This window comes from Neolamprologus brichardi, chromosome 17 (assembly GCF_056152115.1).
Source record: "Neolamprologus brichardi isolate AB-2024 chromosome 17, ASM5615211v1, whole genome shotgun sequence".
In the NCBI taxonomy this organism is placed as follows: Eukaryota; Metazoa; Chordata; class Actinopteri; order Cichliformes; family Cichlidae; genus Neolamprologus; species Neolamprologus brichardi.
Genome location: NC_142120.1, coordinates 29,343,940 through 29,364,562, shown reverse-complemented (window position 1 = coordinate 29,364,562; position 20,623 = coordinate 29,343,940). Strand labels below are relative to the sequence as shown.

Below are 20,623 nucleotides of genomic sequence, written 5' to 3'. Positions count from 1 at the left end.
TTTAACTACTGATTTTATCTACTGTTCTGATTTTTTTTAATCAATTTTAAATCATGCTTTTTATTTGTTTTTGTTTTTAATGTCTCTGTAAAGCACTTTGAATCACTTTGTTGTTGAATTGTGCTATATAAATAAACTTACCTTACCTTCCCTTAAGGAAAAAGTCAGAATAACGAAAATAAACTCCACCTGAACTTGGTTTATATCTGACCCAGATAGACTGCAGGCCATAACTTCTTACCTGAAGTTCAGTTCACACTCAGACCGGCGGCCGCCTCGGGTCTCTCTTCCTTCTGCGTCCCCTTTCCCTCATCCACCTGCTGGCCTCCACCACTTGCTAATGTTACTGAATCTGTGGAAGCTCCGCGATAGCCACCACACGAAGTAACGAGTAACGACCCTATCTAAATCCCAGTAACGACTAATGCGTTCGTGATTTTGGCATAATAACTAGTTACCGTGCTCGTTACCACAATAATAACATAGTTACTGTAGCGTGTTATAACGCGTTAGTCCCTACACTGGTCAAATGTGGCACGCTTGGTGCAGACACCAACTGACAGCTGTAGCAGGGTCCATGCTTACAGATGCTGCTAATCAGACAACAGTCAGGCACCTGATAATCAGCACCTGGCGTACCAGAAACTCAGCACAAGTCAATAGCACATACTTCACATGCAATTCAAGTAAATAAATTTGAGACTGGCACTATGCATAAATTTAGTCAATAAATACATACAAGTGGCAGCCCCTACAAACAAACAAATATGTCAAACGATATATATGAAAGAACACAAGTTTATTATACCAAGTGATAAGCAGCACACAGGAAAACTTAAATAAGAGTGTAAGATTGCCATACATCTCATAGGAAGAGTAATAGCATTTTAATATAATTACAAATGCTTTGAACCTGGCAACTGCTCTGCCAGGAAAAACAAAGTTACTGAATGAATTAAATGAGAACTGTAAAGTGTTCAGTAATTACAGAGATTAGTGGTGGCTAAGGTGAAAAGCAGGATGACCAGAATAACAGGTGAGCTACATTTTATGAAAAACTGGTTTGCCAACTTCCGTGACAATTTCCAGTAAATCATACTATGACATACGTTGACGTTTTTTAGTTCAGGTGAACTCACATGGCTGAAAGCACTGTACTTCCCTCTTGACCTTGGAAAGTTGCTTTTATATCCACTGTGTTGTTTGTGTGTGCTGTTTTTCTACAATTGTTAAACAATAAAAAGAAAGTGCAAGCTACACCTGTTGAAAACAAATGAATGGCAAGTACTGAGCAAATATATATAAATATCTTTTTAAAAACCCAATGTATTTCAGTTAATTCCACAGGAAGGAAAATAAGTTCATACTGAGCAGTTAACCATCAGGGTGCAATCAAGGATCTGGCTATTTGTTCTATTATGATGATTTGTAGTTCCTTGGAAGCTTTAAAATGTTAGTCCTTACATACTGCATCAGTATTGTCATAACTCAGTCACTCAGATTCGGAGATTGGCAAAGCTGAAGAGAATTTCACAGCAAATCTATAGTAGAATATTAAAAAATTGAATACTGCAGTTCTCAAGCACTTCCAATATTAACTTGAAGTAAAACTAATTTCATCTATGCTTCCCCTGTTACTACACTTAACATACTTTTAATGAGGAAAAGCTCTCAGTATATGTACCAGTACTCCTATCATGCACTTAAACATTTAGTGACATTTACTCATTTTGAACTTTGTGGAGCATTTTTACTATTTAAGTTAACCTGCATTATATAAAGATGTAAGTTTCAGTGCACATACCTTTGGTTTGTGGTTTTTCAGGTCATGTGACACTCTTTAATAGTGGAGGGAGGAGCAATTCATTTCATCTAAGTAAAGTGTGCAGACACAGAAAACACACAGCTAGAGTCTGAGACAATCTGGGAGTAGTGAGTAGTAGCAGAGTTCATCATGGATAAAAGAATACTTTGCTGGATATGTCTGCTGGCATATTTTCAGACATCTTCGGCACAAAGTAAGTGTTCATTGCAAGTTATAGCATTGTTTGTACTTTCTTATATTAGACAGCTTTATTGGAGTGATTCAACTACAACAAATGTAGTACAATACTAAAACAAAATGATAATAGCACAGACTCCACGAAATATTAATAATCTTTTTTTTTTAAACTGTAGTACTGTGAGCAAAATTTTGGTTACCTCCGAGAACATACATCCTGGGATCACTGGAATGCACAAACTCCTGGAGAATGAACACTTCAGTGATCCCATGTAACAATATGACTAGAGCATCCAAGGTGCTCTAGTCATATTGTTACAATTTAATAAACACAAATAAGTTGGGGAATTTATTTGTGTTTATTAAATTGTAACAATATGACTAGAGCACCTTGGATGAGTAGGTTTAATGACAGTTTATTAAACTGTAACATTGGATTGGGTGTATGATATATGTAATGATATGGCATATAAAAAACATTTTCAGTTCATGTTTTTTAGAAATCAAATTTTCTGTCTACAGATGGCTTCTTTGAAACTAAGTGAAGTTAAATATTTTCATTCTCTGCTGACCACACAGCACATATTCAAGATAAAGCTTAACATGTTCAATAAAGCTTACCTTAAGTTAGTGCTTCTAAGCTTGTACTTGAAACTCCTGTCAATATCAAATGATTGCATGGAATGACTTTGAGTTGCTACTAAGATTAGTAGACAGATTATTTTCTGTCGAGTTATTTGGAGAGGGGCCAGCAGTCTGCGGCTGTTACTGAAATTATGGGCTGAAAGTTTCATGGTGTTAAGTCATTCTAATCTGCGCTTGACTCACTGTCTTTAAGCAACTACAACTGCAGCACCAACCACAACAACTACAACTGCAGCACCAGCAACCATAACTGCAGCGCCAACCACTACAACTGCACCAACAACCACTACAACTGCAATGCTAACCGCAACTGCAGTACCAACCACACCTGCATCACCAACAACAACTGCAGCACCAACAACCACTACAACTGCACCAACAACCACTACAACTGCAACACTAACCACAACTGCAGCACCAACCACACCTGCATCACCAACAACAACTGCAGCACCAACAACCACTACAACTGCAGCACCAGCAACCATAACTGCAGCAATAACCACAACTACAGCACCAACAACCACAACCACAACCACAACACTAACCACCACTACAACTGCAGCCCCAACCACAACTGCAGCACCAACCACCACTACAACTATAACACCAACCACAACTGCAGCACCAGCAACCCCAACTGCAGCACCAACGACTACAACTACAGCAACAACCACAACTGCACTACCAACCACCACTACAACTACAGCACCAACCACAACTGCAGCACCAACCACCACTACAACTGCGGCACCAACCACCACAACTGCAGCACCAACCACTACAACTACAACACCAACCACAACTGCAGCACAAACCACTACAACTACAGCACCAACCACCACCACAACTGCACCACCAACCACCACTACAACTACAGCACCAACAACCACAACTGCAGCGCCAACCACTACAACTGCACCAACAACCACTACAACTGCAACGCTAACCGCAACTGCAGCACCAACCACACCTGCATCACCAACAACAACTGCAGCACCAACAACCACTACAACTGCACCAACAACCACTACAACTGCAACACTAACCGCAACTGCAGCACCAACCACACCTGCATCAACAACAACAACTGCAGCACCAACAACCACTACAACTGCACCAACAACCACTACAACTGCAACACTAACCGCAACTGCAGCACCAACCACACCTGCATCACCAACAACCACTACAACTGCAGCACCAGCAACCATAACTGCAACAGTAACCACAACTACAGCACCAACAACCACAACCACAACACTAACCACCACTACAACTGCAGCCCCAACCACAACTGCAGCACCAACCACCACTACAACTATAACACCAACCACAACTGCAGCACCAGCAACCCAAACTGCAGCACCAATGACTACAACTACAGCAACAACCACAACTGCACTACCAACCATCACTACAACTACAGCACCAACCACAACTGCAGCACCAACCACCACTACAACTGCGGCACCAACCACCACAACTGCAGCACCAACCACTACAACTACAACACCAACCACAACTGCAGCACAAACCACTACAACTACAGCACCAACCACCACCACAACTGCACCACCAACCACCACTACAACTACAGCACCAACAATCACAACTGCAGCGCCAACCACTACAACTGCACCAACAACCACTACAACTGCAACGCTAAGCGCAACTGCAGCACCAACCACACCTGCATCACCAACAACAACTGCAGCACCAACAACCACTACAACTGCACCAACAACCATTACAACTGCAACACTAACCGCAACTGCAGCACCAACCACACCTGCAGCACCAACAACAACTGCAGCACCAACAACCACTACAACTGCAGCACCAGCAACCATAACTGCAACAGTAACCACAACTACAGCACCAACAACCACAACCACAACACTAACCACCACTACAACTGCAGCCCCAACCACAACTGCAACACCAACCACCACTACAACTATAACACCAACCATAACTGCAGCACCAGCAACCCCAACTGCAGCACCAACAACTACAACTACAGCAACAACCACAACTGCACTACCAACCACCACTACAACTACAGCACCAACCACAACTGCAGCACCAACCACCACTACAACTGCGGCACCAACCACCACAACTGCAGCACCAACCACTACAACTACAACACCAACCACAACTGCAGCACAAACCACTACAACTACAGCACCAACCACCACCACAACTGCACCACCAACCACCACTACAACTACAGCACCAACAACCACAACTGCAGCGCCAACCACTACAACTGCACCAACAACCACTACAACTGCAACGCTAACCGCAACTGCAGCACCAACCACACCTGCATCACCAACAACAACTGCAGCACCAACAACCACTACAACTGCACCAACAACCACTACAACTGCAACACTAACCGCAACTGCAGCACCAACCACACCTGCATCAACAACAACAACTGCAGCACCAACAACCACTACAACTGCACCAACAACCACTACAACTGCAACACTAACCGCAACTGCAGCACCAACCACACCTGCATCACCAACAACCACTACAACTGCAGCACCAGCAACCATAACTGCAACAGTAACCACAACTACAGCACCAACAACCACAACCACAACACTAACCACCACTACAACTGCAGCCCCAACCACAACTGCAACACCAACCACCACTACAACTATAACACCAACCATAACTGCAGCACCAGCAACCCCAACTGCAGCACCAACAACTACAACTACAGCAACAACCACAACTGCACTACCAACCACCACTACAACTACAGCACCAACCACAACTGCAGCACCAACCACCACTACAACTGCGGCACCAACCACCACAACTGCAGCACCAACCACTACAACTACAACACCAACCACAACTGCAGCACAAACCACTACAACTACAGCACCAACCACCACAACTGCAGCACCAACCACTACAACTACAACACCAACCACAACTGCAGCACAAACCACTACAACTACAGCACCAACCACCACCACAACTGCACCACCAACCACCACTACAACTACAGCACCAACAACCACAACTGCAGCGCCAACTACTACAACTACAACTGCAACTGCAGCACAAAGCACCACAACCCCTACAGAAGGGTCAACCACCATTCAAAGTATGTGATTTAAATTAATTCAGAAAAGTACTTAATGTGTGCAACAGTTTCTCTTCCTACCTTCTGTTGTCCTTCCAACATTCACACTCTAATACTAGGGTGGGGAACTCCAGGCCTCAAGGGTTGAAGTCCTGCAGGTTTTAGATATCACCCTGGGTCAACACACTGGAATCAAATGATTAGTTCATTACCAGGCCACTGCAGAATTTCAAGACATGGTGAGGAGGTAATTTAGCCATTTAAATGAGCTGCGGTGGATCTAAAATCCACAGGACACCAGTTTGAATCTACTCTACTGTTCTGGAGTTCCCCCACCCAGGGTTGGACTGGGACAAAAAAACGGCCAAGGCATTTTGACTAGAGACCGGCCCACAAAGTACTATAGGAAAAGCCATAAAGCCTCAAACGCTGTTGTGACTCCTGGTTTCATCTAAAAATCTAAAAATGTTATAGTGTAATTGTTTCAGTATTGAGGGAAATGTGCCTTATAGCAATAATCAAATGCATTTTATGATGTATAATGGCTTTACACTTACCAATTATACTGTTAAAAAAAAATTCAATTCCAACAGGCCCACAAGCACTTGCACATCTAAAGATAAGGATGACTACATACGGACAGGTTAGCAATGCAACCATCATTGCCCTTCTTGAACAGGTATAGCTATATCTTAAAGTTTGCTTCGTACATTCTTGACTTATCAGTAATTTCACACACACAAATCATGTCTTAAAAATTCAAATGTTTAATCTCTGTGTTTTCTTTCCATTTAGTTTCTTAACACCAAGGTCCTGAATGGAATACCCCACATTCTCTCTGTGACAAACATTAAAAAAGTTGGAGCATAAAAATTGAATGTGGACACAAGTCAAAAATGAAAATATGAAGGCAAGAGTTTAACAGTGAGTTAGTAAATTTGTTTCAACATGATCCGGAGCAGCAGTTTGCCTCAGTCGCTTCATCATATCCTGAATGATGAGTACATTGGTGTGAGAAGGAGACATCAGCTGTGCTGCAGTGGTCGACAACCAGATGGGCTTGGATTGCTCTGTGAATGTATGAAACCTAAACCTGGGTGAAAGCAGATCATATTTAAATATCAATCCCCTTACATGATAATTTCTGAAATTAAATCAAACTGCAGAAACACAATACTGTAGGTCCCATGAATTACAAATGTGCTTTTGGTTTATCATCTTGTAAAGTACAATAGGCATCTCAAACCAGGCAGCTGGCTAATAATGTCAATACTTCTCCTATTTTAGACCAAAAGAAGCAGATGTCACTGACGAAATGGTGACTAGGAAATCAAATAATTTATATGCTTTGAAACAAAAAAAAATTTATTTATTGGTTACATGTTTTAGTAATATCACTTATGAGTCATTTAAAAGTACAGATCCGGAAGAGCATTCAGCTTTAATTGTACTGCACACACAGCTTGGCCTCTGAGAAAGTGGGTGACACTCAGTGGGTGAGAATTCCACAGGTGTTGAAAGGTGTTAGCTTACTGCTCACCGTGTCAATAGAATTTAATTAAATTTCCATAACAAATTCTTGTTAACTCGGCTTTTCCACATGGAAAACAAGGAAAACTATTACCGTTGGTGCATAAATACTGCACCTTAATGAAGAAAATAAATCCGTTTTCAGATATTACTGACCAACAACACACTTTTTTACTGTTTTTCAGAATTTGTTTTTGTATGTCTGCTGATTTGTACTGCACTTTAAACTGTGACTAAATTTTACAAACTTGTCACTCCTGCTACTAAAGTCTCATATACACAGAAATATCCGATTCTGATTATTCTGAATAAAGAGATATAACCATTTGTAATGGCCATTCTTTGTATCATTTATTCTTTCAGAATTCTTTTAAAATGAAACTTTATTCAACTTGTGAATTTAAAGCAGATTTATACCCATATACAGAATATCAAGAACAACAGCTGTTAGAAAATACAAGAGAAAGTGAAAACATAGCTTGCTATTCAACGTTAAATGTGCTCTTCGTAAGTGCCATTTTAATAACTAATGAAAGAAAACACACACACACCTTATCTGCATCAACAAATAAACTCAACATGGATCCATCAAAGCTGACTTGGCCCTGCCAAAAATATCTAAGACCTTGTGTGTTGAGTATCATTCCTTCCCGTTCTTTTAAAATACATGATTCTACTTATCAGAAAATGTGCGCAGGTTCTATTATAAACACTACACGGTTTAAAACCATCAGACTCTGAGGTCTTTACAAAATACAAACACTGGTCTAATACAGCATCGTGTCACCAGCACCAAAGTGCACACAGAGCAAATTGCATCCTTTTAGTCATGTTGTTAACATCACACAGAAACGTTTAATCTCCAGTGAGAGGGAATTCTCTTCATAATCTCATTATCACTTCTCTTCAGTTGTCCTCTCCGTCTCGCAGCAATTTATGCACAGCTCTGTTTAACAGGGCCAGCAGGTCCACAGCCCCAGCCACTCCCCTTGGCAGGTAGAGCTCCAGAGAAGAGGAGGCGGCATGAGGCAGGCGCACATCTTGCACGCTGGCATCCTGAAAAAAAAAAGAAAAAAAAAAAAAAAGAATAGTGAGGGAAATGTGACAAAGATTCATTTCTAGACAAAGGAAAAGGAGCTATATTTTATCATCTTGGACAGTTGATGCTGGTGGTGATTCTTGTGAATTTGAATCATAATTAAAGGCAGGATTTTAAGGATTTTTATGTTAAACACCAACCTGAGAGTAAAAACACAGAGCGATGGATCTGGGGAAGCCAAGAGGAGGCAAACGGTCAGCTCCTGTGATGAAGGTGAGGAGGTCTTCAAAGGAAAACTCTGCCTTGCCATCTGATTGTGCAAACAGAGACATATTTTATCTAACCTGAAACACTAGGAGCATCTTTATTCTTTCCACCACACCCTCCAACCTTACCACGCACTAAAGTGAGGATTGTTTCCCAGTGTCCAGCTGTGGCCTCCTCATCTGCCCTCAGCTGGGCGTCTGAAGTGCTAAAGCTGATGGTAAAAAGCTGCTTGAACTCTTCCAGACTCAGAGGCTGCTGCGGTGCACTCTTCATAACTGGGGCAAAAATTTCCCAGTGGGACTGAACCATGTCCCACAGCCCACCACAGCTATTCAGCCCCTCAGTAAACTGGGAGATCATTTTAGTCACCCTGAAGGACAGCAAGTGGATTAAATTAAACTTTTGTATTTAGAAAGGGCAACATTTGTATGCAGCTCAAGTTGAAACTGTCGACACCATGTGTAGGATGTACGCATTTGTGTGTGCACTACCTGTCGTAGATGTAGTGTTTTACCAGGCGACTATAAATGGCTGGCATTTCATCAGAGTTGGCTGAACAGATCTCAGGGATCCCACAGCGTGACACCCAGTCGCACAGACTGGGAGACAGCAGCTTTACATCAGTACAACTATGTAGCTGTGAGAGCAGAGGAACATTTGTGTGCGGAGCACAGAAGGCGATTATGTACACAGGACTGAGGGTTTAAAGGTGAGAAAAAAAAAAAAAACTGCCATACAAACAGTTCATCATTCTACAGCTGAAGGCAGAAGCAAGATGATGTTATTCAGCACTGTAATTATGCTACAGTCACATTAGGAAACCACTACAATTGCCATGGTATGTGCAGTGATCTCATCGAAATGGTTACTTAAGACAGGGACCAGGTCTGTGACCTGTGTTCAAAGGGACTATCACACATCAGGAGGGTGATTGAATGGCAGTAAGATGCAGTCTGCTATCAGACTGTATTGAATAGCGTCATTTGGCAGTTACAAAGTCTTTTGTCATCTGTTGCTTTCTCTACTACACAGAAACTCACAGTTCCCAGTTATTTTTAGTGTCCAAGAAGAGCTTCACAAATATGAAAAAGAAGGTTGTTGCACATCCAACTTATCCTATTTTTACTCTAGTGTGACTGAGCATCAATAAAATGTACTTGATATAACTGGTTTATATTAAAATCATCATTATCCAAACCAACCATGTATAATAACACAGGTACAGCAATATATCAAGTTTTTAAATATGTTACAATTAGAGTTGTGAGTTTTCTTCTTGTGTGCTACCTCTTTCAGTTGGATTTGGACTTCGGTATCAATAATGTCCCGCCAGTTGAAGTCTTCTAATGTTATACTGTGGCAACACATCACCTGTGACAGTAAAATAAGCCATACAGACAAAGATTGTGCTGGTAATACCTGACACAGCTACAGGGCACCAGAAAAAGTAATCTAATATCACATTCGCAAAGAATAGGCAATACTGTATGACAAATTCTTGTAGTGCCTACACTAGCACACATTCAGTTAAGGACTCTACCTGATACAATGCAGGGTGAAGGCAACAAAGTCCAGGCCCACCCTGAGCCAGCGACCAGCCAATGAGAACCCCAGCTTCATAGTACTTCCTCTCTTCAAGAGCTGTGAAGTTGCAGGTCATGAACAGACTTCCTGGAAGACCCTCAAACACACAGCTGTGCTGCAGCTCCAGCAGAATCAGCCTGCATGAGAAGAAATGTAGACATGAATTAACAAACGACACCTTTATGCTTTGGTGTTTTGGCGGAAACCTCTTTCAGAAGAACTGAGAACATTTCTCTCAGAATGGTGGAGCACCAAAACAAACAAAACAAAACAAAAATGAAACCTAGATGCCATTATTATGTCATTCATCAAAGAAAAAAAAAATGTATTACTGTAAATACCATCTGTTCACATATTTGGGGTTTTGGACGGTTGATCAAACAACACAATCAGTTTAATACCACACTGTCTTCTGGGATCCTGAAATATCATGATGAGCATTTGACACAATTTTCACATTGTTTACTGCAGCCCCAAAATGTATAGAATATGATCCTATTATAGACTACATGCTACCAGAAGGTGGTCCATGTGGAAATCTTTTTGTGAGCCAGTTTTCCAATTACACACACACACACACACACACAAAAAAAAGTGAATATTAAATCTTGATGAAATTCATACGGTTATGTTGGATTAGAGTTTGAATAAATTAGCTTCAGTATAGAAAACAATACAACTTATTTTATGCCTGAGGCCATCAGCTCCAGCAATCATTTCAGGGAAATGGTGAGGACCTGAAAAACTCCCCGACAGGGGCCTCGTGGCCGTCGGGCTCTTCTCCACTGAAGGAGATAACAGGCGTCGCCCTGAAGCAGAAGTCGGGCCTCCTCACCACCTCCAGAGCGCCGTGGAGTAGATCTGTCCGCCGCACCTGGATGTGAGTTTTCAGTCCTGGATCTACGTTCTCCTGTCTGAACGCTCTCAGGATGGTGTCCAGGTCGACAGTGGACTGCACACAAAAGATGCAAGTTTAACAGGAGACAAAGATAATAATAATAATAATAATAATAATAATAATAATAATGCAACAAACTGAATTTAGGATTGACTTTTTTATCTTTTATCCTCCAAACTCACTTTCTTTGTATCCCTGCAGATGCGAGGCTTGATTATTAGCTCACTTTTACCATCTTGGCAGCTGTCTGTGCTGTCCCCCCAAAACACACACAAATTCAGATAATGCAGCTATTTAGTTTGTCAGTAATGTAAATGTGTATTCACAGGAAATGTTTTCTTGCCTTTTTACCACAAGTGTCTCACTTGCTGACCCTTCAGATTCTGTCTGTAAGAAGAAGAGAACTTTATAAACTACAGACAAAAAGGAGGCAGACTGAGCAAAGCTAAAGCAGATTGGAGAAATAAACAAAATAATTAAAGATCCCGTGTTCCCCAGCTCACAGGAACAAGGTGTCCAGTTTTTTCACAGAAGCCAAATGATCTTTAAACTGAATCTTAACACACAAAGTTGTCTTTATGGCTTTTGAAATATAAAAAAAATGTATCAAATCCAAGTCCTACTTTTATAATGATCACATCAGGGTATTAGTAATGAAGCAGCAGTAGTTACCTCTGAGTAGTCGTGGTGGCTCAGGATATATAAAGCACCATGTTCAGAGATCCTGAGGACCTGCTCTCCAGTCCAGCCCTCTGAAGGGGTGTCAGGGACAAACAGCGCTCTGGAGCTCTGCACACACTGGAAACAACCAACACATTTAGCAATGCTCTGTGTACTAAAATGAACAGACTTTAAGACACCTCAGGCAGAACACATCTCACACCCACCTGCAGATATGTAAATGAAAACTTTTGTTCTGCCTGTTTTACAAAGTGCCCCTGAAAGAGCATCGCCAGTCGACCCTTCACCTGAGTGGCTGACCAGCTGTGGTCAATGGTGATGCGAGCAGTCATTACCACGGCTTCCAGAGCTGCTTGGTCTTTATTCTTTGGAACCATTTGTCTGGAAGAACAGAAAATAACATTTACTTTACTGTTCATAACATTTTTCAGTGGAGTAGATTCAAACTGAGCTATGTAAACACCTTTTATTGCCACAATCATCGCTTTAGAAACAGTGGGAGCTACTCAAACATTCACTGACCTAAAATGGCATTTTGAATAAGATTTTATGGTATTCTGGTCATTAGATTAAAAAAAATACCAATGCCAATAACCCATCTAAAATTTCTACCAATACCTTCCTTATTAGTATTGTTGGTTAGTAAGGGCTATTCTTTCCTACATAAACACTCACCTGTCCAGCTGTGACATAGAGTGTCCTCTGGGTAAACAGACCACATCTTTAACCACCAGTCTTTTCTTCTGAGGAATCAGTCTCTTCCATTTGAGATGACCAGCTTTGTTAGAATATGGCTGAAATACACAGAGTAAACCCTCAGCGTTACATGTTGGATTCACGAACAAGAGAATATCTTAAAGTAACAATGGGGCAAAACTGTGCAGGAAATGGGAAATATGGTTTCCATTTTGGCAGAAAATAAAGTTTGAAAAAACTGATTGAACTTTGATTAAAAAGCTTAAATCGTTGATGATAAATAATGTGCTGGAGACTGAAGTTAACATTTTTCTGACTCTGCGCAAAAAGATGAACAGATTCATCAATATTAAGGTCAAGCCTACAATAAAAATAAAAATATAAAGTAGTAGTAGTAGTAATGTAGAGAGCAAAGGTTTTTTTAATACACTTGAAAGTGTGAATATTTTCTGAAGGAAATTTTATTTCAATCTTATGATGTCTAATTCAGTTTTTTACCAAATCCAGCTCCATCCCCATATATCAAAATACACTTTGAATAATATAATATAAAGAAGAAGCTATTGTCCACCTGGTTTGGGATGAAGAACCAATTTCATATAATACAGACGTTAACCAATGTTAGGGAGGCAATTTAAGCTCCTTGAGTCAACTGTTGTTCTGATTTGGTATGAACTGATTTGAATTAACATTGCTGTGCTTTGTTCTAATTCCAGTAGGGGAACTGGACCACTGCACCATATAGTTATATACTGTTTGCACGGCTCTCACTGTTTGTATGCAGCATCCCTGCTCTAGAGTCCAGGCTGCAAATCAAATGCCTGAGTCGGTGATATGTTATGAAGAGTCATGACATATCAGTAATGAATAAAGGATCCCCTGACTTTACCATTGCTGGATGACTCTTCGCCTTTCTGATAGAAGGAATCACCTAGAGGAAGGAAAAACAAGAAGGGTGAATAAAAACAAGAAATGTGAACTAAAAAAAATTAATACAAATAAGATGAACATTGTAGAGAAGCAATAAAGTAAAGTAAAAGCCCATTCCTGGAGGTCCTGACCATGGGATGTCTTTTTTTCTACTACAAATGTCTTACTTTCTTACCAAGTGGTTTATAACTTCTGCCTTATTACTAACCTCCAGCTCTATCTCTACTTCTTGTTTGCAGACCACAGCAGAGCACTGAGGTTCTTCCTGGTCTGGGGAATCTGTTTCAGCCTGGTGTCTGGGTTGAGTTTGGACTTGCAGCTTATGGGCTTCCTCTGAGTCAGAGAACAGAGAACTCGCCATGTATCGCTGTGTACAAGAGGAGGACAAGGAGCTGGCTTATTATGTATGAGCACACGAATGATGCAACAAAAGAATATGTGAGTCCGCATCATTAACCATCAGGCAGCAAAACACCATTGTTGTTTTGAATACATGAGTTGTAGTTTCAACATTGTGGAGCCACTACAACATCAGAACAATTCTGCTCACCGCAATGATTAGAGCTGATTAATCACAGTGATTTGAAATTATGGCTTTGGCTCTGGTTCAGTTGTCCTTTTGCTTGATTGAACAGTTTCAGTGATGTATCTGAAGTAACACTGATTGTTGGAATAACAACAATCAGTGATATTAGATCATGTTGTGGCTTGTAGTCTAACTTGGTGCTTTTTGCTTGACAGGTTTGACAACAGATTGTTATTTAGCTGTACCAACAGGATTTCATCAATTTTATATCAGAAATTCTTGAGAGAGTAGTAGTAAAGCTAATCATCTACAGAGAAATGACTTATCTGAAGAGTTTCGGTCAGGTTTCAGAGCTCATCAGAGTACAGAAACAGCTTCAGCAATGGTTACAAATGGTGGCCTCTGACAGTGGACTCATCTCTGTGCTTGTCCGGCTAGAACAGATTGATACTGTTGACCATAAGATTTTATTACACCAATGAGAACATGCAGTGGATATTAAAGGTACTGCACTGCAGTGGAATCATATCTTTCTAACAGACTCAAATTTGTTCATTCCATTTACATTATACATGTTTCCTTTAGGCCAGAGGGCCACTTGCGGCTCACGTCATCCCTATATCGGCGTGAAGAAATATAATGCAGTTTGGCCCTTTAAGTTTTTTTTTTTTTTTGTTCAAGAGGATTTCTTTGTTGTTGAATGCAACGTTAAAATAAGTTCTTTAAAAAAGCAGAAAAATGATTTAATGATGGCAAACGCGTCGAGTGATTGTCTGTGTTAGTTCAGTGAGAGTTATTTGCAAAGAAAACAATTTTCACTTGCAGTCAATAACTAATGTCTGCATTATTATTTTGTTAGATTCAAACAAAGTTATAGCAAAAGTGCTGCCATGTGTTTGGCCAGAAACACAGTACCAATTTGTTTATTTGGTAGTTCAAGAAAGTCTTCAGTTAGTTAAGAGTAAGAAGAAAAAAATGTGCGTTTACGTGATTGATGATGATTGTTGTCTTCCCATTCATTTTCTCTGTTGTACCATTATAGGGTCTACCTTACAATATAAAAAGCGTCTAGGGGCGACTGTTGTTATGATTTTGCGCTGTATAAATAAAATTGAAGATGAAGATGTCTTGTTGATGCTAGAGGTGAGAAAGCATATGGGCTACAGGAGCAAAAGTCCACACCAGGTGCCACTCTTATCAGCTAAGACCAGGAAACTGAGGCCACAATTTCCATGGTCCCAGAAAGATTCAGGAACAGAAGATTGGAAAAATGTATGCATGTACGATGTAGGAGACATCTTCTAACACATTTGGTGCACTTGGTACCAACTGAGATGTGGTAGAACAAGAGATTTGAATCACGAGTGTAGCTGACAAATCTGCAGCAATTATGTTGTTGAAAAATGCCATGAAAGCAGTTCTAAATTGAAAAAGGGTTTCCATCCCAGTACCAGCAAGGTGCAAGTGAAAGTAAAGTCTGAATGGAAACGCAGAACAACATCTATACATCTACAGTTCTACATACAAAGTAAAACCAAACAGGTTTGGTGAGTATCTAAAACAATACCTCTCTGTACTGTCTAGAAGTAGGATGTCGACCCTTTAAGGTGTATTTATATGTTAGTTCTGAGGTTAGTCAAAAGATATTGGATCTGATTATGATATACCACCACTCTGCTCATCATATGAGCTTTAAAAAGTTTCCTGATGGGGTCAGCACTATTTATAAATCACACATAATGTCTTGTAGTGAAGTATTTAAAAAGACACACCTGGTGAACGCTGTGTTCCTCCTCTTCCTCCTGTGTAATCAAGACCTTACAAGGCTCCTTGGAAGAAAACACTTTCATTTCAATGTTTTCTTTAATGACCAGTGACTTCTTCTCACACGCCATCCTTCCTAAAATGACACCGTTTACGGTATCTAACCTTTGCTTGTTCTTTATTTTATCCTTATTCTTATTACCTCTTTTTTGCAGGCTTCTTGTGACTCAAAGCTGATTTCATGCTAATTAAGTGTTATCTTGCTTAGCTGAGAGGCTACCACCAAACATCTAAACAGGTGAAGTTTCATTACCTCAAGCTGCAACCCATCAGTCTAAAGCTGTGGTTGGCTCACAGTTGTGCTCTCAGGCTGTGATTGGTTGTGTGGATAATCTAGAAGCTGATATTTGTGGGAGTTCTGTTCAAAAACAGTGTGACCTTTGAAAGGACGGTTTGTGTATAGGAAATGAATTACTGCTGTACCACGTGTGAAACAAAATAAAAAATGAATTGAAAAAAAAGCTCTGCCTGATTCAAAAGTAGCTTTAGAAGTACAACATGTGGCCCAAGCAATGCCACTTTGTCTCTGTAGAGCTTGAAGGAGACTTGTCCTCAAGTTATAGACACTGTCATGAGAAAAGGTCACTAATCATGCTATCCTAAGAATTTCTTTCATCATAAGGCTGATTATTAAAATACTGCTCTTAAAGCTATCATACCATTATTAACAAAAACATTCATTTACCTTATTAAAATATGGACTGCAAGGAGAAAGTCTGTAACACATTATTTCAGAATCCATATTTTTATTTCCTTCTTTAAAATTATTATTCAGGCTTAATTTTCATTCACTTCAACTTTCCTGTTAAAAGTACTGCAAAAATTAATTGTTACAACATGTAAGTTTACAAGTAAGACGTTTCAGGACCTTTGATTTGAAACTGTGTAAAATAACAGCTAAAACATCATAAAGAAATTACTTGGGCTTAAGCGTGAGCTTTGGTAGCAGGTACTAGGAAACAATGATTCCATATCTAATTATGTTTATTCATTTCGCTGAGACTGAGGCGAATAATAAAACTCCACACTGAACAGACTTTAATCAGCAGGATCAAAAACTGAATATTTACCATTTAATATCCTTCATGAGGTTCAAATGGATCTGATGAAATGTCACATGGATAAATGGAGTTAGTATCTTTGTGTATTTCTTGAAACTTAAATCAGAAATTTGTTTTCACGTGGAAAGACCTGGTGTTGGATGCTTTCACCAACACCACCTTCTTTACGCTTTCCCCTTGATTCCTTCAATAATGTTTCACAGACAGTCAGAGCTCAGGGTCCTCTTGGTGTCACCCAAGTGTCCATCAACAGTGTGGTTCCCTACTCCCTGCAGGGTCTTGAACACGGACCTGTGGCAGCTCAAAAGTAGAATGGACCTTAGCTGTAGAAATATGGGTATGGCATTCATCTCCAGGTTTTTTCCAGCCTTACAAATGCACTTGAAGGGAATCTGTCATTCTTGACTGACCTCAAGCCCTTAGTTTATCATACCATGCAGAATTTAAGTTCTTCTCCAACAAGGAGACCATGTCAGAGGCTCTGGGCTGCATTATCTTTGCAGTACAGAAACTGTGATTTGGATTTGCTATATCCACTCCAGTCATTGCATCTGAAAGTGCAAGGGATAAGGCTCTGTTCAGATAGTGACTTTCTCACTGGCTTGGTGACACAATAAAACAAGAGTATGAAGCAGCACGTGTGCCTGCCCCCCAGGGGAAATCTGTGCAGTGGCGTCCCCAGACAACATTTTACATATTCACTAGGTTCTACTGTCTTAATGTGGCCTTTGGGTCCACGCTGGGATCAAGTGTTCTGCCATTAGCATTTCTTCCTATTGACACTGCTTTGTCCCATCATCACCTTTCAATTCTAAGGTTTTACATATAAAAATAAAATAAAAATTGTCTGGTCTTTTTTTTTTTTTACACAATTGGGTAGATATAACCTCAGGTGAACAACATATGAAATAATGCGCTGTCATTATTTAAGAAAAGCTAAGCCAAATGCAGAAGGAGTAAGTGAATCGCTTAAAACACCTTACTGCTGCCACAGGAATTAAAAAGGAAAGCAGCAACCAGGTGCTTCTATTCAAATGCTTTTGGTTAACCGACTAATTTTCTAACTATTTAAAGTCCATGGTTGTGTAGTGAGATTCATTAGTGGAAAGACTTGCTAGTCCTCTCTGGAGTAGATCATCATTAGACTCAACCAGCTAAACATGTTAAATGTTTATTTTATTTTGCACTTTTGTTAAATAAACAATTAAACAGTGGAATCTGTTGTGTGCAATTTTACACCTGAGGTTATATTTAAATTATTTTAGAAGCTCCTAAAGACCAGATTATTTTTAAAAAATCGTGTTCTGATATTAAAAGACAAAAAAACATCTGACAGAGGGGGTTTTCTTTTAACTATGTCTGCAAGCTATCCACTTTGTTTACTGCCACTTGCAATCAGGAGGGAAGGGAACAGAAATTATGATGGTGGTCCTGTGTTCCCTGATAATGGTGATTCGCGGCAGTCACTCCAAATGTCTTGGACAAGATTCTGAGAAGTCGGGTGTGAGCTACGACTTGGTATTTCTAATGTTACCTTTGTTTATCACATTATCTAACTTCCAAGAAGTCTTGTGCATTTCCTTTTCACTGTCATGGAATGCATACTGCTCCATGCACCACCGTTTTCCCTGAGATGACTGGAGGCTGATGTGTGTCCCAAGTTTGTCCCAAAAAATTGATTCTGTTCATCTGGACGTAGCGTTTTCAGTCGGAGAAATGTTTCGTCACTTTTCTAAGTTCTTCAGTCTCAGTTAACTGCAGGTTTCCCCAATCTTATAAACAGTACATTTGCATAATGACTGAAACTAGCACCACTGAATGAACAATGGGCTGTGAGGTCAGTTCCCTTCATGCAAATTGTCATGACCATTGATCAAAGACCACTGATCAATGGCCATGAGTACAATTCACAGCGAGTTGGGGAATGGCTGCAATCACAGCATTGTAAGATGGCAAAAGATGGACCCTTTGGCCCCCTCCTCGATTCAGAGATGGTCTTTCCCTTTTCACATAAATGGCCTCCTTGACTCCCCGTTCAAACCCGCGTTCCTCCCTGTCCAGGATGTGTACATCCTCATCATGGAAAGAGTGTCCACTGGCCTGTAGGTATAAATAGACTGCAGAGTCCTGGCCTGACGAGGTAGCTCTTCTGTGTTGTGCCATCCGCTTCGCCAGAGGTTGTTTGGTTTCCCCGATGTATAAATCCTGGCAATCCTCCTGCACCTAACAGCGTACACTATGTTACTCTGTTTGTGTCGGAGGACCTGATCCTTGGGGTGGACCAATTTTTGGCGCAGCGTGTTTTGGGGTTTAAAAGCCACAGAGACCTGGTGTTTAGAAAAAATGTGTCTCAACTGCTCTGATACTCCTGATACATATGGGATCACTACAGGTTTTCGCTTACTCAGCAGTTGTCCTTCTCTCCTGGATCGGCTGGAGCTTTCTTTAGGTGCCTTCCCAGCTTTGACAAATGTCCAGATGGGATAACCACATTTACTCAGGGCCTTCTTGATGTGCTGTTTTTCTGCCTCCCTGACCGCTGTGTCAGTGGGGATGGTGTTCGCTCTGTGTTGTAGCGTCCTGATGACACCCAGGTAATGCTCCAATGGATGATGAGAGTCAAACCTTAAATACTGATCCGTATGCGTAGGTTTACAGTACACGTCAGCTTTTAGATGTCCCCCATTACTGATGGAAATCTCACAGTCCAAGAAGGCGAACCTGCCACATTTCATATCCTCCCTGGTGAATTTGATGTGTTGGTCCACCGAGTTAATGTGATCCATGAAATGTGGTACGTCCTGAGATTTGACTTTCACACAGGTGTCATCCACATACCTGAACCAATGGCTTGGTGGTGTTCCAGGGTAGGATAGCAAAGCCCTCTTTTCCACTTCTTCCATGTACAAATTGGCAACGGTGGGTGAAACTGGGGAGCCCATGGCACACCCATGTTTCTGCCTGTAGAACTGACCCTTGAATGTGAAGTAGGTGGAATGAAGACACAGTTCCAAAAGAGAGTGGTCCTGTTGCTGAGGTTGGGGTCATTCTGTAATCTCTTACAGACCTCCAACGCTTCCGTGACTGGAATGCAAGTGAAGAGAGATGTAACATCGTACGAGACCACGGTTTCATCTGCCTCCATAATGACATCTCTCACCTTCTCAACACAGTGTTCTGGGTGTTCTGGATGTGGTGTTCAGAGCTGCCTACCGACGGGTTGAGGATCGAAGACCTCCCATCCCAGTGTTCCCTCAGTGGTGCTGGTTTCAGCCATTCTGCAAAAGTACTGTTTATAAGATTGGGGAAACCTGCAATCAGCTGAGACTGAAGAAATCACTTGGATAAGTGACGAAATGTTTCTCCCACTGAAAACACTACATCCAGATGAACAGAATCAACTTTTTTGGGATTTACTTACCAGGGTTATGATAATAATAATTGATTGCTTTTTGGGGCCCTCAAAGCACTTTACAATTCCACTATTCATTCACTCTCACATTCACACACTGGTGGAGGCAAGCTACAGTTGTAGCCACAGCTGCCCTGGGGCAGAAGCGAGGCTGCCATGTCGCGCCATAGGCCCCTCTGGCCATCAGGTGAAGTGTCTGTCCCAAGGACACAACAACCGAGACTGTCCGAGCCGGGGCTCGAAACGGCAACCTTCTGGTTACAAGACGAACTGTAACCGATAACGATCGCCCGGGTTATGAGGAATCAGCTGTGTGAAGACAGATTCCTCATAACCCTCACTTGACTGCATTCCTCTGCTCAGCTTTTCCTCTTCCTTAACCTCCTAGGACCTGGCGTCCACATATGTGG

At 41.0% G+C, this 20,623-nt stretch overlaps 2 protein-coding genes and 1 pseudogene across 2 annotated transcripts; 1 reads left to right on the top strand and 2 right to left on the bottom strand.

The window, feature by feature from the left end:
• Positions 1 to 1,980: 1,980 nt before the first annotated feature.
• LOC148097974 (uncharacterized) lies at positions 1,981 to 6,413 on the top strand. Its single transcript, XM_087831000.1, has 8 exons — positions 1,981 to 2,018; positions 2,841 to 2,930; positions 3,378 to 3,667; positions 4,157 to 4,298; positions 4,761 to 5,017; positions 5,093 to 5,408; positions 5,556 to 5,786; positions 6,359 to 6,413. The coding sequence occupies exons 1-8, from the start codon at positions 1,981 to 1,983 to the stop codon at positions 6,411 to 6,413; spliced, it is 1,419 nt and encodes a 472-aa protein (XP_087687126.1).
• Positions 6,414 to 8,201: 1,788 nt separating this feature from the next.
• On the bottom strand, positions 8,202 to 15,811 carry LOC118453533 (uncharacterized). The gene is made up of 15 exons (XM_087830842.1): positions 15,689 to 15,811; positions 13,599 to 13,757; positions 13,350 to 13,391; positions 12,440 to 12,558; positions 11,971 to 12,145; positions 11,756 to 11,881; positions 11,427 to 11,470; positions 11,266 to 11,335; positions 10,923 to 11,137; positions 10,142 to 10,322; positions 9,889 to 9,972; positions 9,093 to 9,238; positions 8,730 to 8,971; positions 8,535 to 8,644; positions 8,202 to 8,351 (listed from the first exon to the last, which is right to left on the bottom strand). The coding sequence occupies exons 1-15, from the start codon at positions 15,809 to 15,811 to the stop codon at positions 8,202 to 8,204; spliced, it is 1,986 nt and encodes a 661-aa protein (XP_087686968.1).
• A 687-nt stretch (positions 15,812 to 16,498) lies between these two features.
• Positions 16,499 to 20,400, bottom strand: LOC148097973 (uncharacterized; annotated as a pseudogene).
• Positions 20,401 to 20,623: the final 223 nt, after the last annotated feature.